At 39.0% G+C, this 27,566-nt stretch overlaps 3 protein-coding genes across 4 annotated transcripts; 2 read left to right on the top strand and 1 right to left on the bottom strand.

The window, feature by feature from the left end:
• The first annotated feature begins 483 nt into the window (after positions 1 to 483).
• Positions 484 to 10,694, top strand: lrp10 (low density lipoprotein receptor-related protein 10). The gene is made up of 10 exons (XM_026936748.3): positions 484 to 641; positions 1,209 to 1,414; positions 3,133 to 3,165; positions 3,549 to 3,684; positions 4,504 to 4,694; positions 4,787 to 5,265; positions 6,318 to 6,748; positions 7,296 to 7,490; positions 7,659 to 7,788; positions 8,510 to 10,694. Exons 2-10 carry the CDS (start codon positions 1,366 to 1,368, stop codon positions 9,149 to 9,151), a joined length of 2,286 nt encoding a protein of 761 aa, XP_026792549.3. The 5' UTR covers positions 484 to 641; positions 1,209 to 1,365; the 3' UTR covers positions 9,152 to 10,694.
• Positions 10,695 to 10,826: 132 nt separating this feature from the next.
• On the top strand, positions 10,827 to 20,265 carry LOC113539898 (ciliated left-right organizer metallopeptidase). 2 transcript variants are annotated; one of them, XM_026936001.3, is made up of 15 exons: positions 10,827 to 11,021; positions 11,829 to 12,252; positions 12,999 to 13,092; positions 13,356 to 13,407; positions 13,487 to 13,636; positions 14,360 to 14,485; positions 14,576 to 14,660; positions 14,803 to 14,948; positions 15,052 to 15,235; positions 17,477 to 17,543; positions 17,718 to 17,814; positions 17,936 to 18,043; positions 18,201 to 18,329; positions 19,336 to 19,463; positions 19,571 to 20,265. In XM_026936001.3, exons 1-15 carry the CDS (start codon positions 10,977 to 10,979, stop codon positions 19,773 to 19,775), a joined length of 2,040 nt encoding a protein of 679 aa, XP_026791802.3. In that variant the 5' UTR covers positions 10,827 to 10,976; the 3' UTR covers positions 19,776 to 20,265. The 2 variants fall into 2 exon arrangements, with proteins under 2 accessions (XP_026791802.3, XP_034159118.2); XM_034303227.2 differs by lacking the exon at positions 19,571 to 20,265 and having other exon boundaries at positions 18,232 to 18,329.
• Positions 20,266 to 20,270: 5 nt separating this feature from the next.
• LOC113540324 (E3 ubiquitin-protein ligase TRIM39) lies at positions 20,271 to 27,566 on the bottom strand. The gene is made up of 8 exons (XM_026936763.3): positions 27,446 to 27,566; positions 25,970 to 26,559; positions 25,544 to 25,639; positions 25,206 to 25,439; positions 24,972 to 25,122; positions 22,758 to 22,784; positions 22,576 to 22,674; positions 20,271 to 22,426 (listed from the first exon to the last, which is right to left on the bottom strand). The coding sequence occupies exons 2-8, from the start codon at positions 26,555 to 26,557 to the stop codon at positions 21,834 to 21,836; spliced, it is 1,788 nt and encodes a 595-aa protein (XP_026792564.3). The 5' UTR covers positions 26,558 to 26,559; positions 27,446 to 27,566; the 3' UTR covers positions 20,271 to 21,833.

The raw sequence follows: 27,566 nt of genomic DNA, 5'->3' as shown, positions 1-27,566 counted from the left end.
TGAGTGTTCGGACAAGGCTGTGTCAGCTGGGAGGAAAGGCGCAGGAACACAGCCTTCTCAGGAGCACTGTTTGTTCCCCTTGTGCTTGAGAACGGATTCTCTCGATTCAGAAGGAGCGAATCGTTTGAGAGTCGCCCGGCACTGATGTGCTTCGGGAAGGAAGTCTGGCCCTCCCCTGGACGTTTTACATAGCCATTTTCTTTTCTTTTTTTACAGATAGCACCGGCTGAACTGAGAAAACAGTTGCACTTTAATAGCAAGGACGTAGAGAGCAATTCTGGGTCAAATAATATTGTTTTGGGCCTCAACCCATTTTATCTCTTAGATTAGTTTATGGGAAGGCAGCAACTACTACTCTAATAAGTTTATAGTAACATTTTGTAGCCTGTTTATTCACTGCTTGAAGAAGAATAGACTGTTTATACGTTAAAATCAGTTAGCAGACTGCTATGGTATAAAAGCTATACAGGTCAATGTCGCCCTCTGCTGGCGAAAAGTTTAAATTACACGCGCCACGAACCAAGGGCGTAATTTACGTGATTGCGTCAGTGCAGTTGGCGTGGGCGGCCGCATAGCTGTAATCGGACCAATACGGAAGTGGCGGAGAGCGAATGTCAACAACGGAAAAAGACAGAGTAAAGGTACGATAACTGTGTCGTCGCGCTGGACAATGTATATAAGCCGAATCAGTCCTCGGTAAAGTGGTGAAACTGACTATAACGGGGTGGTGTTAAAAAAATAAATAAATAAATAGTCGGCTGAAGAAAGACAGGACGCAAAGTAAAGAGAGTGGGCAGCTGTCGGTTAGCATTAGCTTCGCTGGCTAACAAAGTCGAAGGAGTGTGATAGACAGCTGTTGCTCCGGCTTGTCAGGTCGAAAACGAAACTTTCATATGAGGACTAGTGAGACGCAGACTGTCTCTTCGTCGGACTGTAATTGTATCTGTAATTGACGGAGTATTTTAATATTTGTTAATGTACTTCCGGGCTGTTTCACTGTTAACGTCGAAACAGAACGCGAACATGACGTCATTGCTGGGAAAGGAAGCAAAACGGGAAATCGTTCACCACTGTGTTTGTGTGAGCGTTTCTCCCGTCGCTGAGTATCTTCTTTTCTTTAGACGGTTAAAAGTGACAGTTCAGACAACAGGTTAGGAAGCAAATGTTTCTGTTTCAGCTGAGTGATTCTTCATGTTTCTCATTTACAGATAAAATCATCCCACACGAGGCTTCTTGTCTGTGATCCCCTGTGCGCTGGAGAGCTCATGGATCTATTCAGATGAAGCCTTTATACCATGGACAGTGATTTATTTTTACTTTTCGGTAGATAGAAACATTTTAGATCTCTGTGGAAAGAAAATCAACATGGATGTCCCGTACAGCCTGTGGATTTTTAGCCTTTTGTTTTTAACAGGTGAGGATGCATTTTTTCCCCATCTAAACATAGCACTGCTTGTGTACAGTAGTGTAGGGTGTGATAAGTCCATTAGTTTAGTGTTGTCCCTGCTCAAACACCCTCCACCCTCCACCCTCAAACACATTCAATAGATTTACATTACTGTGCAAAAGTCTTAAGCACCCTATTTTTTTTTAGTACAAACTTTGTTATAGATGTTTATTTTATGACTTCTACATTATTGATTCAGTACAAAAACATTTTAGATTTCCAAACATTACTTTTCCAGCACAAAATTAAATGTTAGAGAAAAATGTTTGTATGTCAGTAAAGAAAGCAGCAGATTACATAAAGAGACACTTTTCAGACAAAAAAACAGAATGAAGGCTGCTGGGTTTTGCTGTAAAAATAAGAAGCAAGTGCGACAGTCAAAGTCTCCAGAAGAACTGTGGCTGCTTCTGCAAGATGCTCAGTAACACTTACAGCTCATTTCCTTATAAAACTGTACACATTGTACCTGAGACTACTATTTTTTTAAAAAAAGTGAAGAATCGTCACACCAGATATTGACTTTGTTCCATTTATTACTGTTTACTATTCTTTAAAGTATTTTTTTAAAATGTAGAAACATTTAATTTCATTATTTTTGAAGGCACCTTTGCTGTACAGCATTTCTTTGCATGTGTCTAAGACTTTTGCACAGTACTGTATATAGAAGAATTTGTGATGTGTTTAGTGATTCTGGTACTGATTTGTTAGTTGATGCTGTATTTTTGTTATATCTGTGAGAAGTTTTTTTTTGTGTGTAGTGTCAATGTCACAGCGGGACGTTGCTTTTGCAGTTACAATGGTATTTAACAGGAGAAAAAAATTCAGCAATCTCTATCATAAGTGATAACAGTCAGATTTTGCTGTTAGCTCACACTCACCATTTTCCAGCGATATTCAATGTCATATTAATTAGAAATCCAGCATAGAGGAAGTGGAGGCAGCAAACATTGGACTCAAAGTTTCAGAATGCAGTTCATTTATACGAAGTAGCTGCGCTGAATTACAGCAGAGACTTTGCTCGCCTAGATAAAGATCTACAAGATGGCAAGCACAATGGTATTGACAGTGGTACTAGCATATTAGAAGCTTTGGAAGCTGATCTGTTTGAGTGGAGTGTACAGATGAGGATCTGAGAGAGCTGAGTATTAAAGCTCTGCTGCATCGCTCTCTTTAGGTAGAGATGAAGCAACTCTCTGTCAGCAGGTAGTCGCGTAGCATTGTGGGTTATGGCAGGAGACCATTAACTGAAGTGAAAGTAGGCCAACGTGTCAGTGAAAGAAGTTGAAACTAAAAAAGTCAAATCAGAATTTCATTACAGAACAAATGCTGGACGCCATTGAAAATCACATGTTATTTACAGAGATTTCTATGCAAGCGGCTGATTAGTGGGATCAGGTGTATTAGAGCAGAATATGAATGGCAGAGCTAGTCCAGGACCAGACAGCTCATTACATTTATATAGTATTGATCTGTGATTGTTGTGTGTGATAAATGATTTGATATAAATTTCGATATAAAGGAAGGTTTAAGTCTCACATTCTCATCACCACATATAGAGTTGCTCATCCATTTTCATTTGGTGTGGGATGTTATTCCCACATCTGTAGCCATCTTTTATATACAATAATTTCAACGACTATATTGATTCTTATTCTAACATACAAATTGATTATATCTCCTTCCAGTCCACTGCAGTCTGGAGCTGGCCTCCAGTTCAGGTGAGGGAAAAGATTTCATTGCTAAAAGTCATGCCATTCAGACATCATGTACAGTTCTCGATTTGGTTAAGACTGGACAGCTGACTTATATTGTTTTATACAATGATTTATACTCATAGTGTATGTTTATGGTAGTACTTACTGTATTATATGCCTTTGTATCTTTTGTCTGTAATATGGCTAATCATTGTATGCAAGTTTCAACCCTAAATAAATGTGACTTTCGTGCTCTTATGACAAAGGTTAAATTATAGGCTGGTTTATATCCCAGACAGTAATTCCATTTTGTTGTTAATTTTATAGTGCTTAGCTGGTAGGACAGATGTAAAATAGATATGTTTGATGTCCTATAATCAAATTATTGCCATTGTGATTTCCTGCAGCACATTGTTTGAAATCATCAAAAATACTACAGGCAAGACAAGGAGAAATTCGTGGTTCCACCCGCCATGGCCCTCCTGGCCCTGTGAACTGCAGCTGGGTAATCACTTCCCCAGTGGGAGAGCGTGTGATTATCAGGTACGGTGAGATACAAACATTTCATATTCAAAAAGTTTGGTATTAACATAGGCAATCTGATGGAACTTTTAAAAGGTGATGTTACAAAACAGCAACATTATTGACAACCTCACAATGAGGAAGAGAAAGAGTAGCTAATGGTAATGTTCAGTTTGTGACCTAATTAGTCGATGTTTACACCTGATCCTTTCATTTATCTTACATATCAGGTTTATATCCAGGTAGGGATTATCTAAACCAACATGCAGTTGTCAAAGCAAGCAAAATAAATTTAAAATGGATCTAAATCTGCTCGCTTAAACCTCTTCAGGAAATTTGAGACGCATTTTATCCAGCTGTTATACAAGTATAAATACTTTCGGCTCTCCAAGTCGCATTTGAGAATCCGCCTACATTATGTCATGACTCCTGTGGTCTGTGACTGCTGAAGCTGGTGCTTTCCTCTAAGATCAGGGAAATTAAAAATGCTATGCAACCAAAGAGGAACAAAACCTGAAGCTGGTTTTCAGGTTTCATGGTTTTCTTTACTTTTACTATATTACAGATCTTTCTCTTAAACTGGTGACTCAGCATTAAAGGATGTGTGTATCATTTATTAATTCAATACCAACTTTATCCTGTCTGTTCCTGGAACACTAGTTATTCACCCTACATAGTTTATCACAGGGCACCATGCACACAGTCATTCACACCAAGGGGGCAATTTAGAGTAGCCAATCCATCTACTAACATGTTGTGTCTTTTTAAATTTGCTGTGTTTTTAAATATGTTTGTAGCCCTAACTCCTCATTCTTCACTCTGTCTCCCTCTTTTTTAAAGTTTCTCTGAGTTTTTCATTAGATGTGGCTGGAGCTGGCTAAGTCTGACAACTGTTACAGGACGGCCCGTGTCGCTCTGTGGATACCAGATGCCTAAGCCAATGGAGTTCTATGAGGGAAACATTACAGTGACGCACCACTTTGTTCCTCACTTCTACTCAGTTTCAGGGTTCCACCTGTCATACATTAAAGGTGACGTAGATACCATTGTGTATTATAGTATTATTCCTTCCAACATGCAGGTGAATGGTAATATCAACGTATTATTGTATTTTTCTGTCCAGACACTGGTCCGTGTTACCCGGGTGAGTTTGAGTGTTACAGTGAGCGCTGTCTTCCCATGTCCTGGCGCTGTAATGGCCAGGTGGAGTGCCTTGGGGATGGTGACGAGCTCGGCTCGGATGAGGAGGACTGTGACTCTGTTGAACCCCAACCTCATCTGGACAATGAGCCCTCACCATTACCAACTGAAATCCCAGCAAGCTCAGCTGTTAACTCTAAAATAGAGATGGGACATCTGCCACATGGGACGCCTGATCTCTCCTCTCCAGCACAGGGTGGGCCTTGTGGGGGGTATCTGAAGGCCTTTTATGGCTCTTTTGTCCCCCCTGTGCTGACGGGGGCAGCAATGGTGTGTGTGTGGTCAGTGGACCCACAGGATTCCCGGCCTCTCAAGCTGGAGCTGCAGCAGCTGGCACTAGGCCCTAGAGACATCCTTATCATCACTGACCAGCCTTCTGGGGGTGGCAATGTCATTACAACTGTGAGTATATGGGTGCATAGATGTGGGTGAATAAAAGTTTGAATCCTGATAATACCACAGCCATCCGTGGGCAGAACTTCAATGCTGCGTGCCCTCATTGTTCAGTATTTACTATATACTGTACACTGTTCTAAATAAAGCACAAATTTCAGACAATGGTTAATAGTGAGTGCTCGGGATACGCTTCATTGTGACTTGTTACATAAACAATTTAAGACATTACAGGTTATCTAGCAACCCCAAACTACAAAAGTACAGAAAATATTAAAATGATTATTTTTTGCATTAAACACACTAAGAATTACCTGTTGGTTGTAGTGGTGTTAAGCTGCACCGGCAAGCCATCCTGACAAGTAAATTTCGACCTGAAAGAAATTGCTATGCATTGTGGTAGTGCAGAAGTAGATCAGTACATCCCCTGCACCCTGGATTTAAGGTGCACTATCCAGGAAATATACTTTGTCCATTGAATTCAGACAATTCTATTACCCCATATAATGCATGATGCAGGGTGTCCAAAAAGTCAGGAAACAATGGGAATATGTAGAGCAAATATGTCAATCCGAAATATGTTGAGCAAAATGTGCAAAAACATGACAAAAAATGCGTAGTGTATAAGGGTGAACATGTAGAATGTATGTTATAAATAATAAATTAAATATATGTAGTTTACTCTCAACTGTTCCTGGATTTTAGGACACCTTGTATAATAAATAAGGAACACATTCATTGACCGCTCTCTCAATGAGACTGATACTAGCCAGTTGCTTGCATTTGTGAACTCACGTATATGCAGTTAGAATCTTCTCCAGGTATGTTCAGCTGCCCTGTGACTTGCTTTCAGCAGTTTGGAAAGATCAGGTGGTTGGCTTCATGTGTCTCAGAAAAAGCATGTGCTAGACTTTACCCTCCCAGATTGGTAACTGTTGTGTGATAGGGGAGACTAGTGCAGGGAAATGGGCTATGATAAAATTTTTATTTTTTATTTATTTGGGTGTTAATTTCTTTTTTTAGTCTCACAGAACAATATATATTTTTTTGTTTTATTACAGATCACATACACATCCAATTACAAAACAGTGGAGGTGGAGTCCCCTACTGGTCTGCTGTCACTAACCTATCGTGCACAGGAGGCCTCTGAGGGGCGAGGCTTCAATGCCACATACCGTATCGCTGATTACTGTCTGCCCTGGGAAGGTCTTTGTAAGGGCTCAGAAGGGGGCTGCTATACGCCGAAGCAGCGCTGTGATGGCCACTGGGACTGTGCAGAGACGGGCCTGGATGAGGATGGCTGTGGCGGATGCCCAGCTGGCTATTTTCCCTGTGGGACACTGGCACTGCAGAGGGCGGGGCACCTCGTAGGCCGGCCTGCCTGTTATTCCATCAAAGAGAGGTGCAACTACCAGCTGAACTGCGCTGATGGGAGTGACGAGAGAGAGTGCAAAGTGTGTCAGCCTGGCACATTCCACTGCGACAGCGACAGGTGTGTGTGAACAACTGCTTTCGTCAGGCTCTTTGACTTGTTTGTCTTAATCTTTTTATGATTAGAGATTATCTACATAAAAATGTGTATATAAAAACAGATTCACATTTACAGGAATTAGCACACAGAATTTGGCACACAACTTACAGAAATGTAAGTTAGGCAACATATCCTCATGCTAGCATAAAAAGGTCAAGGTTTAAGAATATTCACAGGCTAAAACCTTGTTAAAAGTTAGTACAAGTAAGGCTTCCAATCCACTCCTACCACTCTTCATTACATTCTTGTGCACACATACCAACAATTACTACAGCTTCACTAATCCCACTGTGTTTAATCTGTTTAATCAGTTTAAACAGCCTCGACTGGCAAGGAAATAAAAACAGCACACAAAACATCAATTTTTAATGCAACACAGAACATGTTCTGCATAGGAGAACTGGAAGCAAGGGACAACGGACAAAGTTGATGGTTGTGTTATGTAATTCTGGTGCAGTAGGGGTGTGTTTGTGTATGAGTCTAAAATTCCAGCCCTGTGGTGCTGCAGGTGTGTGTTTGAGAGCTGGCGATGTGACGGGCAGGTCGATTGTAAGGATGGCACTGATGAACTAAACTGCACCGTGACTCTGCCTCGAAAAGTCATCACCGCGGCGACTGTGGGCAGCCTGGTGTGTGGTCTGCTGCTGGTCATTGCAATGGGCTGCACCTGCAAACTGTACTCACTTCGCACTCGAGAATACAGGTGAAGCTCACATTCGAGTGGTTTCATATTTTGTTGTTGATTTTCGTATTATTTATGGTAACTGTGTAGGCAACAGTTAAAATGGTAGTCATAGACAAAAAATACTTAAGTATTATGACTTGCAAATTGTAACATCTATTTCTGTACAATTGTATTTTCCCACTCTAGCTTGTTTGCCCCAATCAGCCGCCAAGAGGCAGAGTTTATCCAGCAACAAGCTCCGCCCTCCTATGGTCAGCTGATTGCTCAGGGAGTTATTCCTCCTGTAGAGGATTTCCCTACTGAGAACCCCAATGAGGTATGAATAAAAAAAAAAAAAGAAATATCTATGAAATTATATTTCCAGTTTGCATGTGTTTGCAGGAAATGCAACGGATCTATGAGGAAATGCATCACACATTTCCTCAAGTGCAACCTTCTTTATATTTTTCCTGTGACTTTGTTTGGACAGACATAATACAATAAAGTGTTTGATATTGTGCACACCAAGTAGTGAGGATATTTCAAAAGTTACACATTAGACTACAGCATCCTTGAACAGTGATGCTTGAGAACATATTTGGATGATGATGTGTCACATACACACATAGAGCTTTTGTACAGATGAGACAGTGATCTTTTTTTAGCACAGAATAAATTTCTCGTACAACATTTCTAGTACTACAGCTGTGTAAATTCTTGTGCAAGGGTAAATCCTTTGCTGCTGATTTAACAAGCCCAAATTTCTAATTATTTCAGATTATTTCCCAAAAATCTGATTATTTCAGATTTCTTTCTTAGACAGTGAGACTATTATGACATTAAGACAGGGCCAGAAGCACAATTTCAGACAACAGACTGCACTTAAACAATAGACCTACAGGCATAATTTTAAACATGAACAATGGAATGTGTTTGGTTGGTCTTTGTTAACTCCCATTTGAGTTTATTTGAGTTTAGGTACTTTGTTGCTTCTGGTTGGTGTTTGTTTTTTTTGCATTTGTTTATCTTATTCTTTTGTTTTTTTTCTCCTCTCTCAGCCCACCTCTCTTTCTCTGAGAGGACTGCTTCAGCTCATCAGACAGGACAACATCTCCTCCCCACGGCGAAGGCGCAGGCCACGTTTTGTCCGCCGAGCGATTCGACGCTTGCGCAGGTGGGGCCTAATTTCCAGACCAACCTCTAGATCTACCCAGACCACAAGCTCCACCACTCAACAGACAGAAGCTGCTCCTACAGGCCAGGAGCCCAGACAGTCTGGCCCTCCAGGCTCCGTGGTGCCCAGGGAAACCGCTGATCAGCCTTTGCCACAAAAAGTGGGGTTGTCCCAACAAACAGAGCAAGAACAACAAGCAGACGCACCACCTCCTCTTTCCCCGCCCCCTCCTCCTCCACCTCCACCTACGACACTTTCCACAACTCCAGCTTCTCTCCAGCCAGCTGATGCTCCAGAAACACGTCAGACCCCTCCTGTCGCTGTTGCCCCCAGCAGCCCCTCCCTGGCCTCTCTCTTCCATTCTCTGGGGCTAAGTATCTCTCGTTTCAGACCTTCATCTTCCCCTACTGCACTTCCTCTCTCATCTTCCCCATCTTTTTCCTCCTCTTCCTCAGAAGACGAAGTGCTACTGATCCCTCTTTCTGATGATACAACCTCTGAGGATGATGTGCCCATGCTAACCTGAAATGAACTGCACTCTCTTTCACTTTTCTTGTCTTTCTCACTTTCCCCCTGTTTTTCGCCTCTAAATTATGATCTCAGCATGTAAGCGGCATCATGTCTGCAGTCTGTGCTGGCAAGGTGCCTTATTTCACACGAATAGGTTAAATTTCCTGACTTAAATGTATCAAGTATTGGACAAATATCAAAGACTTTAGTCTCTGTGCTTGTTAGATGTGCACTTACTCAGAGATTGTGTGTGATGGAAGAAAATGTTGCACAGAAAATCTTCCTTGGCCTCTCTTTAATGAGTGTGTTTACATGCACAACCCGATGTCATCTTACTTCAGCATATTCAAGTTGTTGTGCAAACAGCACACTACAGTATCATAAATTAGATTAAAGAGGACAGTTCTGCCTGGATTTTAGCCCATTAGTCTATTATTCAGAGTGTGTATACCATTAAGCTGATATCTTCTGTTTTTTTGTTTTCAACACCTGTGCATGCATGGAAACAATTAGATTAAGGAAATAAAGTGTGTACCTGTTGACTAAAAAGTTCAGTCTGAGGACACACAGCATTATGTGACACTTGCAACTTTATGAACTCCCAAATAAATGCTTGTTACTGGAATTAATAGATTCACTACTTACAGCTGCGCTACTAAAATAAATACTGTTAGTGGCTCTTGCAGACCCAGTGCTATTTTTCAGATTATCGATTTACTTAACATGCAAATCATTCTTTTTTTGATTTTATTTTTTATTTATTTATTTTTTTAAATCAGATTATTTTGTACACGTAAACACACTCATTGAAATGGTATGTCCTGTGTCTTACCCTCAGCAAAATATACGGCACCATTCTACAAATATCCAGGCTATCCTCTTATGGTTTATTTTTCACAATTAATTAACATCTGTATGTGTGTATATATGTGTGGATGTGTGTGTGTATCATACTGCTATACACATGGCTGTGTGTATTCTTTAGAAGTGCCTTTGATAGAGCTTCCTATAGATCATTAGACACTATGTGACTGTATATACTTACACATGAAGGCCAAACACACACATGCAAAAGTTTACGCCTCAGTTTGATTTTAAATTTACCCAGGCCATGGATAGGTTATTGCAAGGCAAGAACATGTGTTGGTGTTAATGTAGTCACTCAGTTGAGACAATCCTTCTTGGTGCTTGTGGCAGTTTTTTGCACCACCAATCTGAATTACTTCATATGTTAATGACAGTTAAAAAATTTCTTCTAATTCCAGCTTCTGGCTCAGCAAACAGTGAAAGAAGCACGAGTGCCATAACTATAATCATCTTTTGCACTTGCTCTTATGAATCTTTTTCCCTCTTTTTGCCATGTTGATATTGTTTTTATTACTGAATGTATTGAAGCGGCTAGCTGTGTAACATGTTTCTCGCCAGTGGTGATTGCAATAGAAATTTGTGGTTTGGAATGAAAAAAAAAAAAAAGAAACTGATTTTCTTAGGATGTGTTTCACTGTATATATGCTGAAAGATCTAGAAAAACCACAATGAATAAATCATTTGCACTTTTATGTGTCTGTTGTCATTATTATGTGTTCAGTGAATTCAGTTTATAGCTCTTTTTGTGCTTTTTTCTGACATGACTGGAGGACTTTCAGTTAAGGAAGCACAGAGAGGTCAGTACCACTAAAACTAGTGAAGAGGTGTTATACTGTGTTATTAACACATCAAAGCCGCTATTGTCCTTGTGCTCTCTGTCAGATTTTCGTTTCTCACACCTTGGTCGAGAACAGTAGTCATCTGAACGAAGTATACAACATGAAAGAGAGAGGATACAAGAGGAATGAAAACACATGGTGGAGTTTCCAGTGATTTTTAAGCAAGAACATCTGATACAGGTCAGCTCCATCTGTTTCAAGAATTATTATCAAAGACTGTGTTAAATGTACTAGTATTTAAAATTTTTCATGTTAAATGTCTTAGGCTTTTAGGCTGTATCTGGGTATGAGTCTGTGAAACAATAAGGAAACATCAGTTGTGAATAGTGGTAGGTGCAAGGGTTAACAGGAGTGGTGCTCACCACCTTTGGTTTATGTGAAAGGAAAGCAGAGCTAAGCTCCAGTGCTACAGTTTAAGCAAATGTAAATCATAGCATGGCATAATGATGACAATAATAATGATGATGTAATACAGTTTCAGACTGCTTTACAAAAAAGTTTTAGCTTTAAAATTGCAAAAAAATTAATTCAGTAAAATATTAATTCAGTCAAGGCAACTGTTAAATACTGGGTATATACGTTTGATCCAGGATTTACTGTCATTAATCTTTGCCTGGAAGTAGTTACATGATTTTGATAGCACTTTAATTCCCAATATGACAGAAAATGATGAAAATGTAATATCTGGCCATGTAATTGCAGTTAGTTTATTTAAGTGCTAAGGCAGAGTAGGATAAAAACTTATTGTAATCACATTTTTTAAGATATTTGTTGTCAAGAAACTCTTAACTACTGGGTTCGTAGTAATAATTATGTGCTCTTTATGATCATTTAAAATACGCATCAAATATGATTTTTTAAACATAGATTTGATTGCTTCATGCTTCTGAACAGGGATTTGGATAATCTGGATGATCAGTATAACAGTACAAATCAACTGCACCAGTGTTAGAGTTTAATCTTATGCACATTATACCAATCTTCCAGATGATGCCTTTTCCAAACCCCATTCTTCTTCTTCTGCTGTTGATGCCGTGTGTGTGGGGAAAGTGCATCTTTGATGAGGTGCAAAGTTCAATCCGGGTGCTGTCTCCTCCAGACAATCGATCAAGCCCTTCTGATTGGGCCTTCAAAGAAGATGATGTGAAGCGTGAGGTGTCTGTTAATGAACAAGAAGATTGGCTGACACATGTTCAGATCCAGAACCATCAGAAAGCAATATTACAATATTCTCCATCCCAAAGATCTAAAAGGATGACCAGGGATAGGAGTAATGTCATTGATAAGCCACAGCCAATTAGGATTAAGACATGGACTCCTAGAGAGAGCCCCGTCCTCTCACAGTGGGAAACAGAGAGACTGGAAGCAGCTGTCAGTGATGCAATCAACACGGTGTCCAAATTACTCGCAGGTATTGTTTCTGTGTGTCTGTGTCTGGATTTAAAACAATCATTTAGACAAAAAACACTCTACCTCTACTTCAAACGTAGCCAATCAGCCAAGGCAAATTTCGTGTTTGAGGTTTGCTTTTTTAAACTTTGAGCTGGAGTTACAACACTAATAATAGTAATAACTTACTAATAAATAATAGAAGCTTGTATGTTCAAGGTTAGTTTCAATTCATCACACACACATCAAAAGAGAATTTTGATTGCTCAGACACACTTTAAGAAGATAGAATAGTGTTAATATTAAAAATGTGTGTTTGTGTGTGTGTGTGTGTGTGTGTGTGTGTGTGTGTGTGTGTGTGTGTGTGTGTGTGTGTAACCAAATAAACAAGCCAGTTTAAGATAATGAACTTTTGAGTAGAGTGTGTGATACATGCAGTTTGCTCAGTGCTAAACTGGAGGCCATACACTTCCCTTACTTGTTGGCAACATTAGTTGCTTCAGTGCAAAATAAAAGAAACAAACTAAACAGACACCAAAAATGGTTGAATGGTTTGGATTAACAGATTTTTTTATTTGTATTTTTTAAAATTTAATCATTGTCACTTTTCAACTGCACATTAGTTCCTTGTTTGACCATTGATTATTTCCAATTATGTTGTTCTCGTTGAAAATAAGAAGACAGACTTAGTTTAGGATTTAAACAGTACATGTGTAATTGCAGAGCTTTTAATTAATATTTACATGAATGTTGTTGACTGGTCTACAGTATGGAGGGTCAACAGGAAGCTGCTGCTGAGCAGAGATATCAATAAGTACTGCCGCTTCATCTGGAGGAACAGCAGCTCTGCCAACTTCAACAAGTCAGTTTGGCTGTTTGGTTTTGTTGTTGAAAAAATGGTTTTATTACAAAGAACCTCTGCTGTTGATTGTCTTTCTCTGTTTCAGTATTTGAATATACAGTACATTTTTTGCTCTATGCTGAATTAAATAGAATAGTTTACATTTGTTCTTTTATTGTGCTATGTGGACTTTACTCTGTAAATGAAAGTTCCGTTATATATTTCAACCGCATCCTCATTTTTTAAAATTGTAATTGACCAGTGCATTGTATCACACTTCTCAGATGTGGCAGAGCCAGTGATAACTACCGGACTGAGAGCTGTCTGGGTGTGACTGTAAGTCAGCATTTTATACATACTGATATTTTGCTCATACAAACTGTGTGCTCAGGCCTCACTCCATGTTGACTGACAGATCCCAGATGACCACCTGAGTGGCTGTGTTGTTTACCCTCATCCAGACCAGACAGACCTGAAGGTGATAAAACCAGATGGGGTGGGAATTCCTGACACGGACGTCCTACTTTACGTGAAAGCTCAGAGCACTGATAAATGCAGAGCTGATGTAAGCAGTGGTGGAGTTCTATATTGGTCTGAGACCAAGTTAATCTTTCTTTGTGTAATGATTAAGGTGTATTTTACTAGAATAAGAGTAAAATTATGATTTTAGGTTATAAAACATGTACCATAAGTGTATCGTTATTTGCTGATGAAACACTGTAGCCTATCCCAAGCACTTAGTTAAGGCAGGCCTACTGTTAGTCCAAAGGATTACTGGCTACTGTGTTGGAGAAGATATTTTTCCTCATAAAATCTGTAGTGTTCATAGTGAGAAGATTAGGAGCTCAGGCCAGGGGGCTGAAAGATGGGGTGAGGTCGATGGCCCAGAGATAGACAAGTGCCTTGTGTCATAAATGTAACTTTTCTGTGGGGGATCAGGATTTCTGTCTTTGTTACAAATTCTATATTGTTTTGTGTAACCTATTCAGCCTGTATTTATTATTATTATTATTATTATTATTATTATTATTATTATTATTATTTTTTTTTTTTTATAGATGTAAAATTAAAATAGTAAACAGATTGGTCATCATTATTGTTTGTAAGGGAGTTAGAGACTATATATACATTGGAATTAATTCTTTCATGCCTGTGGTTTTTTTTAACCACAGTGAGGGCCTCATAAGGGTTAATAAATAACAAATAATTAATAAAAATCATAGATTTGACATGAGCAAAGTTGGTACATCATGAGGTCTGATGACATTAACATGTTATTTGCTCTTAGTCTAGTGTGCTGGCCTATTCAGCACACTGTCAGAGCAACTCAGAGGGGCGACCAGTGGCTGGCGTTATGGTCATCTGCAGGGAGCCACTCAGCATTGAGGGATTCAGTCATGAACACATGGTGCAGGTATCTGCGTATGTGAAAGTGTGTGACATAAATGAGAATCGGAAAAATGAGCAAGTTGTGTTTAATGTTTTGCTCTACATTGTTTGACAGACTGTGATCCATGAGTTGTTGCATGTGCTGGGTTTCAGTAAAGAACTCTTCAGCAAGTGGACAGACCGTTCCCTCTCCTCCCAGAGTAAGTTTTTAAAATATTCATTATTAACTCACTATAAACAGTGAATATTATTTAGTAAATGTCTTTTAGTGGTTACTGTTACTACTGTGTATAGTAGTGGATTCTTTGTGGGTAGCAGTAATAGTGTGTTGGTGTTGTGTAGTAGGCATGGACTCCTTCTCTCATGGTCAGGTGATTTACACTGATGAGTCTGGACAGATGAGGCTCTGCACTCCTAATGTGAATAAGGCTCTACACACACACCTCAACACCACACACACTGACCTGGGAGCCCCACTAGAAAATCAGGTATACATACCCACATACGATTCAAGCTAAAATATTGACTAAGTCATAGTTTACACTACCACGTTTGTGAAATGTCTTCTCTCTCTCTCTCTCTCTCTCTCAGGATGCTGATTCTCGTGGTTTCTCCTCACACTGGGAGGCTCGAGTTCTGCAGGGTTCCATTATGACAGCCATGTTGACAGAACCAGCTCTGGTCCGGATTGATGTGATCACTCTCTCAGCTCTCCAGGACACTGGCTGGTACTCAGTCAACCTCAGCCAAGCCCAGAACTTGCTTTGGGGAGAGAGTAAGACAAGCTCAGTATCTACAATGGGGATAGGGAAGAACCCACAAGAACAAATAATGCAATCTGTAAGCAATGGGGCACTAGCAGAATTTTTGTAGTTTTGTCTCTGGCTCAAACACTTTGAGGATAAAGTGAGATTGTCAGAATTATTTTGGGGGTATTTACATTTGGGTATTATGTAGGAACCACATGAAAATATTAGGCCTTTTTAAGTCAACGGTTTAATATAAGTTAAGAAGCAAGAACATGTTGGCAAGCTTAGAAGTAGCTGACCATCTGGCAGATCACAGAACACAGCTGCCTCTGACTGAAGAATAATTTTCAAAGATGGATATCATATTATTCATTGTTCTGGAATAGTGTGTAAAGTGTCTCCCGTAATTGCACTCAGCTGTCCTGTGATGTTTTATGAGCAGCAGACATGGTGGCTTTATGTGTCTTAGAAGAAGCATGTGTAAGGCCCCACTCTCTCAGACTGATCTCCCAGGGGCAATTAGCTAACAGTTAGAATTGCCAACATATGAATTAAGGAATAAATAAAAAAAAACAGTTTGAATTATTTATGAACTGCACTGTATACAGTCAGGTCCGTAAATATTGGGACAGTGACACAGTTTTGGTAATTTTGCCTCTGTACACCACCACAGTGGATTTGAAATGAAGCAGTCAAGATGTGACTGAAGCGTAGACTTTCAGCTTTAATTCAAGGGGTTTAACAAAAATATTAACCGTTTAGGAATTACAGCCATTTTTTACAGAGTTCCTCCATTTTCACAGGCTCAAAAGTAATGGGACAATTGACTGATAAGCAGTTTCATTGCCAGCTGTGGCCTGTTTCCTCCTTATAAATAAATTAAGGAGATAAAAGGTCTGGAGCTGATTCCAAGTGTTGAATTTGCATTTGGTAGCTGTTCATGGGAACTCTCAATATGCCGTCCAAAGAGGTGTTGATGCAAGTGAAGGAGGCCATCATTAGGCTGAAAAACCAAAACAGACCTATCAGAGAGATAGCAGAAACTTTAGGAGTGGCCAAATCAACAATTTGGTGCATTCTTAAAAAGAAGGAATGCACTGGCGAGCTCAGCAACACCAAAAGGCCTGGGAGACCACAGAAAACAACTAAAGTGGATGATTGTAGAATTCTTTCCTTGGTGAAGAACAACCCCTTCACAACATCTAGCCAAGTCAGGAACACTCTGGAGGAGGTAGGCCTATCATTGTCAAAGTCTACAATCAAGAGCCTCCTTCATGAATGTAAATACAGACGGTTTACCTCAAGATGCAAACCACTGGTAACACTCAAGAACAAAAAGGCCAGATTAGACTTTGCTAAAAAACCTCTAAAAAAAAGCCTGACCAGTTCTGATGCAAGATTAACTTGTACCAGAATGATGGGAAGAGAAAAGTATGGAGAAGGAAAGGAAGGGCTCATGATCCAAAGCATACCACATCATCCGTCAAACATGTGGAGGCAGTGTTATGGCATGGGCATGTTTGGCTGCCAATGGAACTGGGTCACTGGGGTTTATTGATAATGTGACTGTTGATAGAAGTAGCAAGATGAATTCTGAAGTGTACAGAGCTATACTTTCTGCTCAGATTCAGTCAAATGCTGCAAAACTGACAGCGCTTCACAGTACAGATGGATAACAACCCAAAACATACTGTGAAAGCAGCCCAAGAGCTTGGAAATTAAATGTTCTTAAATGGCCGAGTCAGTCACCTGACCTCAACCCAACTGAGCTGCTTTTCACTTACTGAAGACAAATCTGAAGGCAGAATGACCCACAAACAAGCAGCAACTGAAGATGGCTGCAGTAAAGACCTGGCAAATCATCTCAAGGGAGGAAACTCAGCATTTGGTGATGTCCATGGGGTCCAGACTTCAGGTAGTCATTGACTGCAAAGGATTTACCTCCAAGTAATAAAAATAATCCTAATATTTATGATTATATTAGTTTGTCCCATTACTTTTGAGCCTGTGAAAATGGAGGAACTCTGTAAAAAATGGCTGTAATTCCTAAATGGTTAATGCAATATTTTTGTTAAACCCCTTGAATTAAAGCTGAAAGTCTACGCTTCAGTCACATCTTGACTGCTTCATTTCAAATCCACTGTGGTGGTGTACAGAGGCAAAATTACCAAAACTGTGTCACTGTCCCAATATTTATGGACCTGACTGTATATGTAAATAATAAAAAAAAGATGATCTTAAAATCTTTACATTTGCTTGGTTTGTAGATGAAGGTGCTTTTTTTGGGTCTGTTTCCACCTGTAAGAGGTCCTCATCCTTCTTCTGTACTGGCAGGTACTTTTACTTACTTCACTGATTCTAACTTACTGTATCTGTTCATGCAGAAATTCCTGATGGGATTCTACTATAGCTGGGCATAATTGAAATTATTCAGTCACACTGTAATCTTATACACATACAACATACTGTATAATGTATGGATATTTAATAATTGTCTTATGCACTCAGTGGATTTGGTTGCCATTATCTTCACCTCCACAAGGGGGTGTGCCAGAGCGATCAGTATCTGGAGGGCTGTCGAATTTACAAACCTTTAGCCAATGGTGTAAGTCTTCTAAACCTCTCTGTCCTTGTTACCATTTTTAAGCTCTGTTTACTTTTACACTTGACTCCTGCCCTGTTCTCCTTTTTCACATTTATGCGTCCTTTTTGTTCCTCTCCAACAGAGTGAATGTTGGAAAGAAGAGAATGAGACAGGGAGTGGACCGGAGGTGTGGAGTGGAGAAATTTTTCGCTCAGACAGCCGCTGTTTTCTCTCAAACATTATCAAAGAGGTACAAAGGAATAAGTTCCTTTGTGCAAATTCATCTGTGCATGTTTTCAGCAACTAAAACAGTCATTGTTATTTTTTCATCTTTTCAAAGCTAATTTGTCTTTAACATTGAAGACTAACGTCTTACATTAAAGTTTATTATTTAATTCATTTTATAGGATCATTTCTCTTTCAACGCTTCTGTAACAGGCCGCTGTTACAGACACAGGTGCACTGGAAAGAACAGGTACCAGATCCAGGTGATGGGTTCTGATTGGCTGGACTGCCCACCTGGGAGGAGCATCAAGGTATATTCAAAGAAGTCTTATCAGAATACAAACCCTCTTTTTTCTAGCTCAGTGATTAACTGTCAGCACTCATCTTCACGGAACAGATCAGCCAAAATGCTCATGTGACTAGCAATAAAGTTAACACAGCCCTGGTAGGTATCATACGTAGTAAGCCTTCGCTGCATCTGCAAAGCCACCATCATTGTGGATGACCACACACACCCCTCACACAAACTCTTCACCCTCCTGCCGTCTGCCAAAAGCTACCGAAGTATTCGGGACCTCATGGCCAAACACTCACACACACACTTACACACACATTCAACTGAGCACCACTCCACTCCCTTTGCAATTTTTCCACATTTCTTTCTTAAACTGCTGCTAAATAACCATACGCAAAATACTGTATTGACCGCCTGCACTCTTGCTGCTAACACTGTATTTTTCATAGTAAATAAGATAATATGTAGCTTTATTGATCCCCCATAGCGGAAATTCAAATACATAGTGTCTTAGTATGTTATATTTATGTTTATGGCATTTTACTATTATATTGTTATATCCTTTTTTTTTTTTTTTTTTTGCATCTTTTGTATATCTCTTACATATGGCACTCTGTCCACGTTAGCCACACTAGAACTGTGTACTAGCCGGCACTGCACTGACCCTCACTGTGCCTATTGTCCCGGTTTAGGAAATTTGTACTTGTCTTCCCCTGTTTGCATATTTGCACACATACACTTTATGTAGTCCTGTGTAGGTCTGTGTAGTCTTTAGTTAGTTCTGTGTAGTCTCAGGTAGTTTTGTGTTGTTTTATATAGCACCATGGTCCTGGAGAAACGTTGTTTTGTTTCATTGTGTACTGTACCAGCTGTATATGATTGAAATGACAATAAAAGCCACTTGACTTGATTTGGCCTTGTTAACATTTTTAGGCAAATTCCTTAAAACAGGTTCTTTCCCTTGTTGATGATGATGTCTGTGTCATTTGTACATTCATTTGTATGTTCTTTTATGTCTTAAGGTGTTTGGATATCGGGGTGCAGTTTTCTGCCCTGACAAACGATTATGTCATTACCATGATACAGCTCCTCTCAGTTCACTGCACAAGCCCCTCCCCTCACTTCTGCTTCTCACTGCACCCCCATCCAGGTCAGTATTGTGCAACACACAAAAACTTCTTTTACAGGTCCTAAATTTATTTTCACTACATAGATCTACATACATCTATATGAATTATCATCATTTATCATCTGCAGGGATCAATCTCTGACACAAAGACCCATAACTGGCCTGAAGTTTGACGCAGCTCTTCCCTTCTCAGAGATGAGTGTCATGACAGTGGTGGGTGTCAGTGCTGTGACCTTTTTCTTGGGCTCTCTCATCATAATCTACAGGAAGTGCTGCCCATCCAGGCTCCGAGTGCACGCACTCATACAGTCACCTTATGCACTGCAGGTGTAGCCCATTGCATCTCAAAGCTCTGCTGTATATACACAGTGCTTGCACAGCTGTTAATAGACTTTGGTCTAACATCCTGTTTTTTTTTTCTGTTGAGAATATTGCAGAATGCCAGATTTAATTTAGAGATATTGACATTTTTGTGAATCGTTTAGGAATCACAAATCTTTTAATGCATTGCCTTCCAACACCAAAAGATCATACATATTTCCTGGAATGATTTATGTACATTTCAGTTATAGCTCAAACTAATTTACAGAATAGAAAGAAGACATAAGCAGGACAGTGTAACATTTCCAAACTTTACACAGAAGCAAAAGATCTGTCTACTGACTTACATATTTACTAAATGTACATTTCAATTTATTGAATTTTCTAATAGTTGTAATAATTTTCTAATAGTTTTCTTTTTCTGTTTCCTTTTTTCCCAAACCAACAGAAAAAGAAAACTATTAGAAAATTATTACAACTATTAGAAAATTCAATAAATTGAAATCACAAAAAAAGTAAAGTATAGCATCCCTCTTTCCTTCTTAGTCCTGCTGTGCTCAAAGTAAATATTTTCTAGCTCACCTAATAAACAGTGTTTTACAGTTATTTAGACAATATACAAAATAGAGCTTCTTACCACAGACAGCAGTGAACACAGAAACAGAACAATTTAGAAATTAACTGTATTGAAATGAACTGAAATTGGAATTGTAATCCTAAAGCATTTCCATGTAACATTCGCTTGTCTAATATGTAAAGAATAACGACAGATAGTGCTGCTATACAAAAATAACACACGAAAGGGTGTGATGTGGCATGTTGCGCAAGCCGAGCACCGTTACTAGTCCCTGTGTGTCCCTTGTAACTTATTACAATGAGAACATTAATATTGCTATAATATAATTTACTGTAACTAACTAGATAAAGCTATTCACAGCAGTAGGACATGTTCTCCTGGCCTGTTTAGTATAAGTTAGTTTGTACCATTTTAGTTATTGGCTTACAGCAAAGCTGACTATTCTATGACCTTTAAAATGTAACATTTCAATGACATCTTTACAACAGCATTGACAGACTGCATCAACATCTCCTATGTACTCAACAGTTGTGGAATTAAAAAGGGAAAAGGTCATATGTCCACTTTTTTGGCTACTAGCCAGATTGACAGGACATCATCGGAGTTTGTGATGAGAAACAGACGACTGGCGTGAAGGAATTTTACTTTTTAGTAGTATAAAAGTACACATACCCCACTACAGGTATGAAAACGACTTATGATGGGTTGGGCCTGAATACACAAAATGCAACAAGTTAATCCAGTTTAACAACGTGTGTTTGGCAGCCAAATGGCATAAGCATTATAAAGCATTATGACACCGGCATAATATGTTTTCAGTTACAACTTTGTGATGTATTTTATACTTAGTACTCTTTTGCCTGTAACATGAGAATTGAGAGTATAAAGTTACTGTAACCTTCTGTGTTTGAGTATCCTGCTCTGAGCTCTTATCTCTATGAAAACTTTTTATTAAACTACACACTTTTTAGAAAGTCCCTGGACATTGTCATGAATGACATGAATAAATAATTACTTCTTTTTTTCTTGGTTTTCCACATTTGTATAATAAAATCTCACAAGGTTATAAATGGAAAAATAGATTAATTTTGACGTTCAAGTTAATATGATCTTGCTGCACTTCACAGTTATTAAATGTGAAAAAATGTAAATGAGCTGATTTACCCACTTTCCACAAGCACTATACTGTAGACGATACTATAACACACCACTTGCGTTCATGACTTGTGTGTAAAAATGAGTGTGGTCTTTCCTATATGCTTCTGTGGTACAAGGAGATTCAAGCCCAAGCACTGCATGAGTTATTTACATTGTCAGGAGCAATTATCAATCAGTGATCTAACGCATCCACATGCTTCTGATCAGGCAGAAAAAAGGAGTTTTATAGCTTGTAGTTATAATCAAATTTTAGTTAGAAATATATACTTTAATCCACTTTAACGCCACTGATCCTTATTTAGTTTTTACCATTTGAAATCAAGCTAACATGGACTTTAAAACCATTGCTGTATTGTTGTAGAGAAAAACTGTCTCAGTGTAATCAGGTATTTATACCCATCATAGATGATCAGTGGTGCTGAGTTTCCATTGTCATATGTAAGACCTGGACTGAAGAATGGATAGAGTTTTTCAGTAAAAGACTGACCAGTTATAGAGTAAATATGAGACCTGGCCTCAGCATCATAAAAGGACACCAGACCCTCCTCATAATCCACAAACACCCCCACCTTCTCCACCTTCTCTCTTAGAGTGAGCCTGACACAAGAACCAGCACAAGCACTGTAGTCACTGCCATGTCTCTGAATCATAGACCAAGTCCCACCTTTATAATTTGGATAAATCTTCCCATACCTGCTAATAGACTCTCTGGCTACTCCAAGATCCCACTCTGTTTTCCCCCTGACCTGCACCTCATAATAAAATCTCCCTGAGGAGAAACCCTCCTTTGCTAGAACATAAGGATCATGAACAAATCTTTTTGGGTTGTATGGGACATTGATCCATGTGTCCTCACTCCTCACTTCTTTCCCGTCTTGAGACACGATGAGATATTTACTTGCTGTATCAAGATCCAGTGTCACATCCACTGAAAATGAAAAACACAGAAACTGATACAAATATGTTACAAATTCGCATATAGAATGAAAATGATCCACAGGGTACTTACAGTAGTTTAGCTAATACAGTGTGTGCATACAACTCTGTCCATGTAATTAAACACCACTGACACTGTACCTGCATAAATCTGAATCCATATCGCATTTGACACTGGTACAAGGAAAGCCGCTGACAGTAACAGTAGCAGCAGCAGTTGTGTCTGGTTCATGCTAAAGGCTGCAATAATCACAAAACTGTCAAAAATCATCAAAAGTATACTAACTTGACACTTTAAATTAAGAATGCACTGATCACTGTACCTTCTGCCTTCTGCTGACTCATCTGCTCTATAAACACACAAAAGGTATTAATGTTTTTAGTTTTTATTTTAAAAATTATTCTAGCTTTAGCTCATGAATATGAATACATACTAATGAACATGAGTACATTCTTTTATGAATTCAGCAAATTATATTTCCTGATGTGATGCACTGCATTATAGAGCAATACATCAAACCTAAAAGTAGTTAAAATGTGATATGTAATAAGCCATTTGTTTATCCTCTATATTCTATATTATCCATGCTCACCATCCACTTTATTAGGAATACCTGTACACCTGCTCATTTATGCAGTTATCTAATCAGCCAATCATTTGGCAGCAGTGCAATGCAATCATGCAGATACAGATCAAGAGCTTCAGTTAATGTTCACATCAAACATCAGAATGAAGAAAAATGTAATCTCTGTGACTTTGATCGTGGCATGGTTGTTGGTACCAGATGGGCTGGTTTGAGTATTTCAGATGCTGCTGATCTCCTGGGAATTTCACACACAACAGTCTGTAGAGTTTACACAGAAAAACAAAAAACATTGATTGGGTGACAGTTGTGTGGGTGGAAACGCCTTGTTGGTAAGAGAGGTCAGAGGAAAAAGGTCAGCTGCCAGGAAGGATATAGTAACTCATATAATGAGCACAAAAGAATCTCAGCATGCACAAAATATCAACCTTGCTACAACTGGACAGTTGAAGATTAGAAAAAAAATCACTTATTTTTTTTTCCAGTCTTCATCTGTCCAGTTTCGGTGAGTCTGTGCCCACGATAGCCTCAGATTCTTGTCCTTGGCTGACAGGAGTGGAACCTGATGTGGTCTTCTGCTGTTGTAGCCCATCCACCTTATGGTTTGATGTGCTGTGAGTTCTGAGATGCTTTTCTGCTCACCACGGTTATAAAGAGTGCTTATTGGAGTTACTGTAGACTTCCTGTCAGCACAAACCAGTCTGGTCATTCTCCTCTGATCTCTCTCTTAAACAAGGTGTTTCTGCCTGCAGACCCTTTTTGTTTTTCGCATCATTCTGTGTAAACTCTAGAAACTGCTGTGTGTGAAAATCCCAGGAGATCAGCAGCTTCTGAAATACTCAAGCCAGTCCATCTGGTACCAACAACCATGCCACGATCAAAGTCACAGAGATTACATTTTTATTACTGAAGCTCTTGACCTGTATCTGTATGATTTTAAGCACTGTGCTGCTGCCACATGATTGGCTGATTGGACAACTGCATAAATGTACAGGTGTACAGGTGTTCCTGTTAAAATGACTGGTGAGTGTAGAACTAAATGGACTATAATCCACCTGAAGCTGTGGATTATAGTGTATATAAAAGTATATTATACATATATTAAAAAAGTACATATCATACAATTCAATTTAATTTTAAATGTATAGTGCCTTAAACAATGAACATTGTCACAAAGCAGCTTTACAGAAATATATAAATTCAGGATATAAATTTTAAATTTATCCCTAATGAGCAAGCCAGAGGCGACAGTGGCAAGGAAAAACTCCCTGAGATGATATGAGGAAGAAACCATGAGAGGAACCAGACTAAGAATGGATCCTATCATCATCTGGGTGACACTGGAAACTATGTACAGTATATAATCATGGGGTTCTTCATTTCCAGGCAAATGGAATTAACTACATCCCAACTTAAGAGATACAATTAGGAAACCATATCATAAATAAATTTAAATATTTAATTTGACCATGTAACATCAATTGGTATACTAATTAGACCACTTACATTACAATAGTTGACTCATTGGTTCAAATAGGCTAGGTTTTATTTTCTACTTTCCCTTGTTGCTAAGAAGACTATGTATTTGGTTTTTGGTAGTTTTTTTTCTGCAGTTGTTTGAAGCATGTATATGAAATATAATGATAGTTATTTGTGTTAAAATTAGGAACATGTTGCATACTAAATTACCAGCACATTCTCAGTGCAGTATATCCCGACCACAAATAGCCTTATGGTTATTAGCCTTATGGTATTTCTATTTGTAGATCTAAATCTACATCTGAATTTGTGTAAAGTTGCTTTGTGACAACGTCTATTGTTAAAACTGAACTGAATTTTGTTAAATAAATTGTGTAAAACTTGTGCAATCATACAACTGGTCAGGTGCAATTCTTGGTATATATCCCCACCCCCAAAGTTGACATGAATCCTACACCAGTAGTGTTAACTTACTTAATTTTTGCATTTCTTTATCCATTTCATTGTTGAGCTCTTTGTGAAGATGAGACAGAGATGTTCTCAGAGTCTCCCTGCTGAGATCAGTGTTAATACTGATCTCAGTCCAGTTCTTGGTGTGTGGAGGGCTGCACATGGAGGAGTAAATCTACAGCAGAGCAGGAGAGAGGAGAAATCCCTCAGTGTTGCAGTGTGTTGTAATTGCCATTCAATAGAGCAAAGGATACTGACCTGAATTTTTTGGAGATAGTTTTCAGCATTTGAGAGCTGGTCCAAATGTAAATCTTTCCTCTTTAGCACAGTGATTTCCTGCTCCAGCTCTTTAATGAGTCCTTCAGCCTGCCTCTCTGCTGCATTCTGCTTCTCCTCCATCACCTCGAGCAGCTCAGCCTGACTTCTCTCAATGGAGCGAATCAGAGCAGTGAAGACTTCAACACCTTGTGAAATCTCTTCCTCTGTGCTTTTCTACTGAAAGAGATCAAGGTGCATAGCTACTATCTCTAGCAGCAACTCTCTCAGTAAAATTACTAAGTTTGACATCAAAACACAAAAAAGGTTTTAAGACCCACTTTGCTGAGCTCCAGCGAATGCTTAATCTCTTCAGTCTTCTCTAACCTCTCCTGGATCATTTGCTGCACTTCTGTTTGCGTTTTTTTCAAGCAAGCCTGTGAACATAAATAATTTTAGGGACATTGAAGTGCTTAGCTAAAATAAATACCAAAAAGTAAACCAACATTCAGGTGGGAAAAAAATTCAGTAACATACAAACACCATTTACCTTTTGGGAAAAAAATGACTACATATTAAAATGTATTGTCTTTTTTTGTCGTCACTTGAGGTTGTTTGTTTGTATATACAAGTTGGTGGGGACCACACAATTGTTATTTAAGCCCTGATAACTAAAAACATAGAACTGAAGGAGGGTGTACTTTCTTTTTACCATGACTGTATCTTACACAGTTCACAGCAAATTAAATGTATATTTAAAAAATCACCTTCAATTCAGCATTCGCCTCCTCTACAGGAACAGTGTTGTGATTCTTGTGATCTCCTTCAGTACAGAACTGACACACACACGTCTGATCATCTCTACAGAACAGCTCTAGAGGTCTCTCATGTTTCTGGCATATGTAGTCCTCCAGGTTCTCCACAGGGTTTATTAGTTTGTGTTTCTTCAGGTTTTGTATATTCTTATGAGGCGCTAGATGAATCTCGCAGTAGGATGCGCCACAATTAAGGCATGACCTCACAGAGATCTGTTTGACACCAGTGCAGGCATCACACGACACCTTAGTTGATGTGCAGGCATTTTCCTCTGTAGCGTTGGCAGTATTCACTTTAACTGATTGTTTAAACTGAGCAGCTGTTTCAGATATCAAAGTGTTTATGGACAGATCGGGTCTCGTCTCAAAACTCTTGTTACACAGTGGACACTGACAATGGTCACTGCTATCCCAATACTCTGCAAGGCATTTTTTGCAGAAGTTGTGTCCACATGGAGTGGTGACTGGATCAGTGAACACATCCAGACAGATCGAACACAGCAGCTGCTCTTCAGACAGAAAACTGCTGGAGAAAGCCATGACTGGAAAGATAGAAAAAGAGAAAGAATATTAGACAGTCCATAATTCTGTAGTCCATATCAGGGAGGATTATTATAAGTAAAATGAATCAAGAGCAAGTAGTCTGTAAGCACAAGTCCCGCCAATTTGTTGTCCTTTGCGTCTACCTCAATTCATTTCAATGCTATAGTGGGTTGCACAAATGGGGACCGGTGGTCTGTGAAAATTTTTTTCTTTGCTACAGAGGTGGATATCACTCACCACTATTATCAACACAATTACTGGATTTGTTACTGAGTTCCAACCATCATAACCTCAAACCATCCATATTAGCCCATTTGACTGGTCTCTTAAACTGAATGGATTTAATCCAAAACTCAGTAACAACTTGGCCTATAAATAACGAGAACTTTGATCTAATGTCTGCTGGTGAAAATTTCAGGAATAAAATGCCAATGGCTGCAAAAAATACTCCAAATATTATAGTACACAGTAAATAATAAGCAAGACATTTGAATAGCTGGATTATGTTTAGAGGGGGTCCATGAAAAGTATTTTACATTTAAATGGGTCTCTGGCTGTGAAAAACAAAACCCTGCTACAAACAAACAAACAAACACTTCCCGTTGAGCCTGTTTTTGAAGTAAAGTATTCCTTTACCATTAACTTGCCAAATGAAAAACAATAATACAGACCATATAATTACTGAAATATGTAGAATTACTGCATATAACTCTACATTTCTCTATGTAAACATTATGCAGATATGTCTATGCAAAGTTCCCCGAATTTTCAAGATTAATCCCGAACTTGCAGCTTAGTTTACTTGACATGTGTTGAAGCATGACATCCATTAAACAATACACATATTAGCCTACTTCAGTAACTCTCCCTTTTTCCCTCACTTACCTCAGTGGTTTGTGTTTGAGGTCCCAGAATGCAACAGTAAATACGTGGTAGTGGTGAAACCTTTAGCCCAGGAAACGACAGAAATGTTTATAATTCAAATCAGTTTCACTTTCATTTCTCT

This window comes from Pangasianodon hypophthalmus, chromosome 4 (assembly GCF_027358585.1).
Source record: "Pangasianodon hypophthalmus isolate fPanHyp1 chromosome 4, fPanHyp1.pri, whole genome shotgun sequence".
NCBI lineage: Eukaryota > Metazoa > Chordata > Actinopteri > Siluriformes > Pangasiidae > Pangasianodon > Pangasianodon hypophthalmus.
The sequence above is the reverse complement of the archived record's forward strand: the minus strand, read 5'-3'. Positions and strand labels throughout refer to the sequence as shown.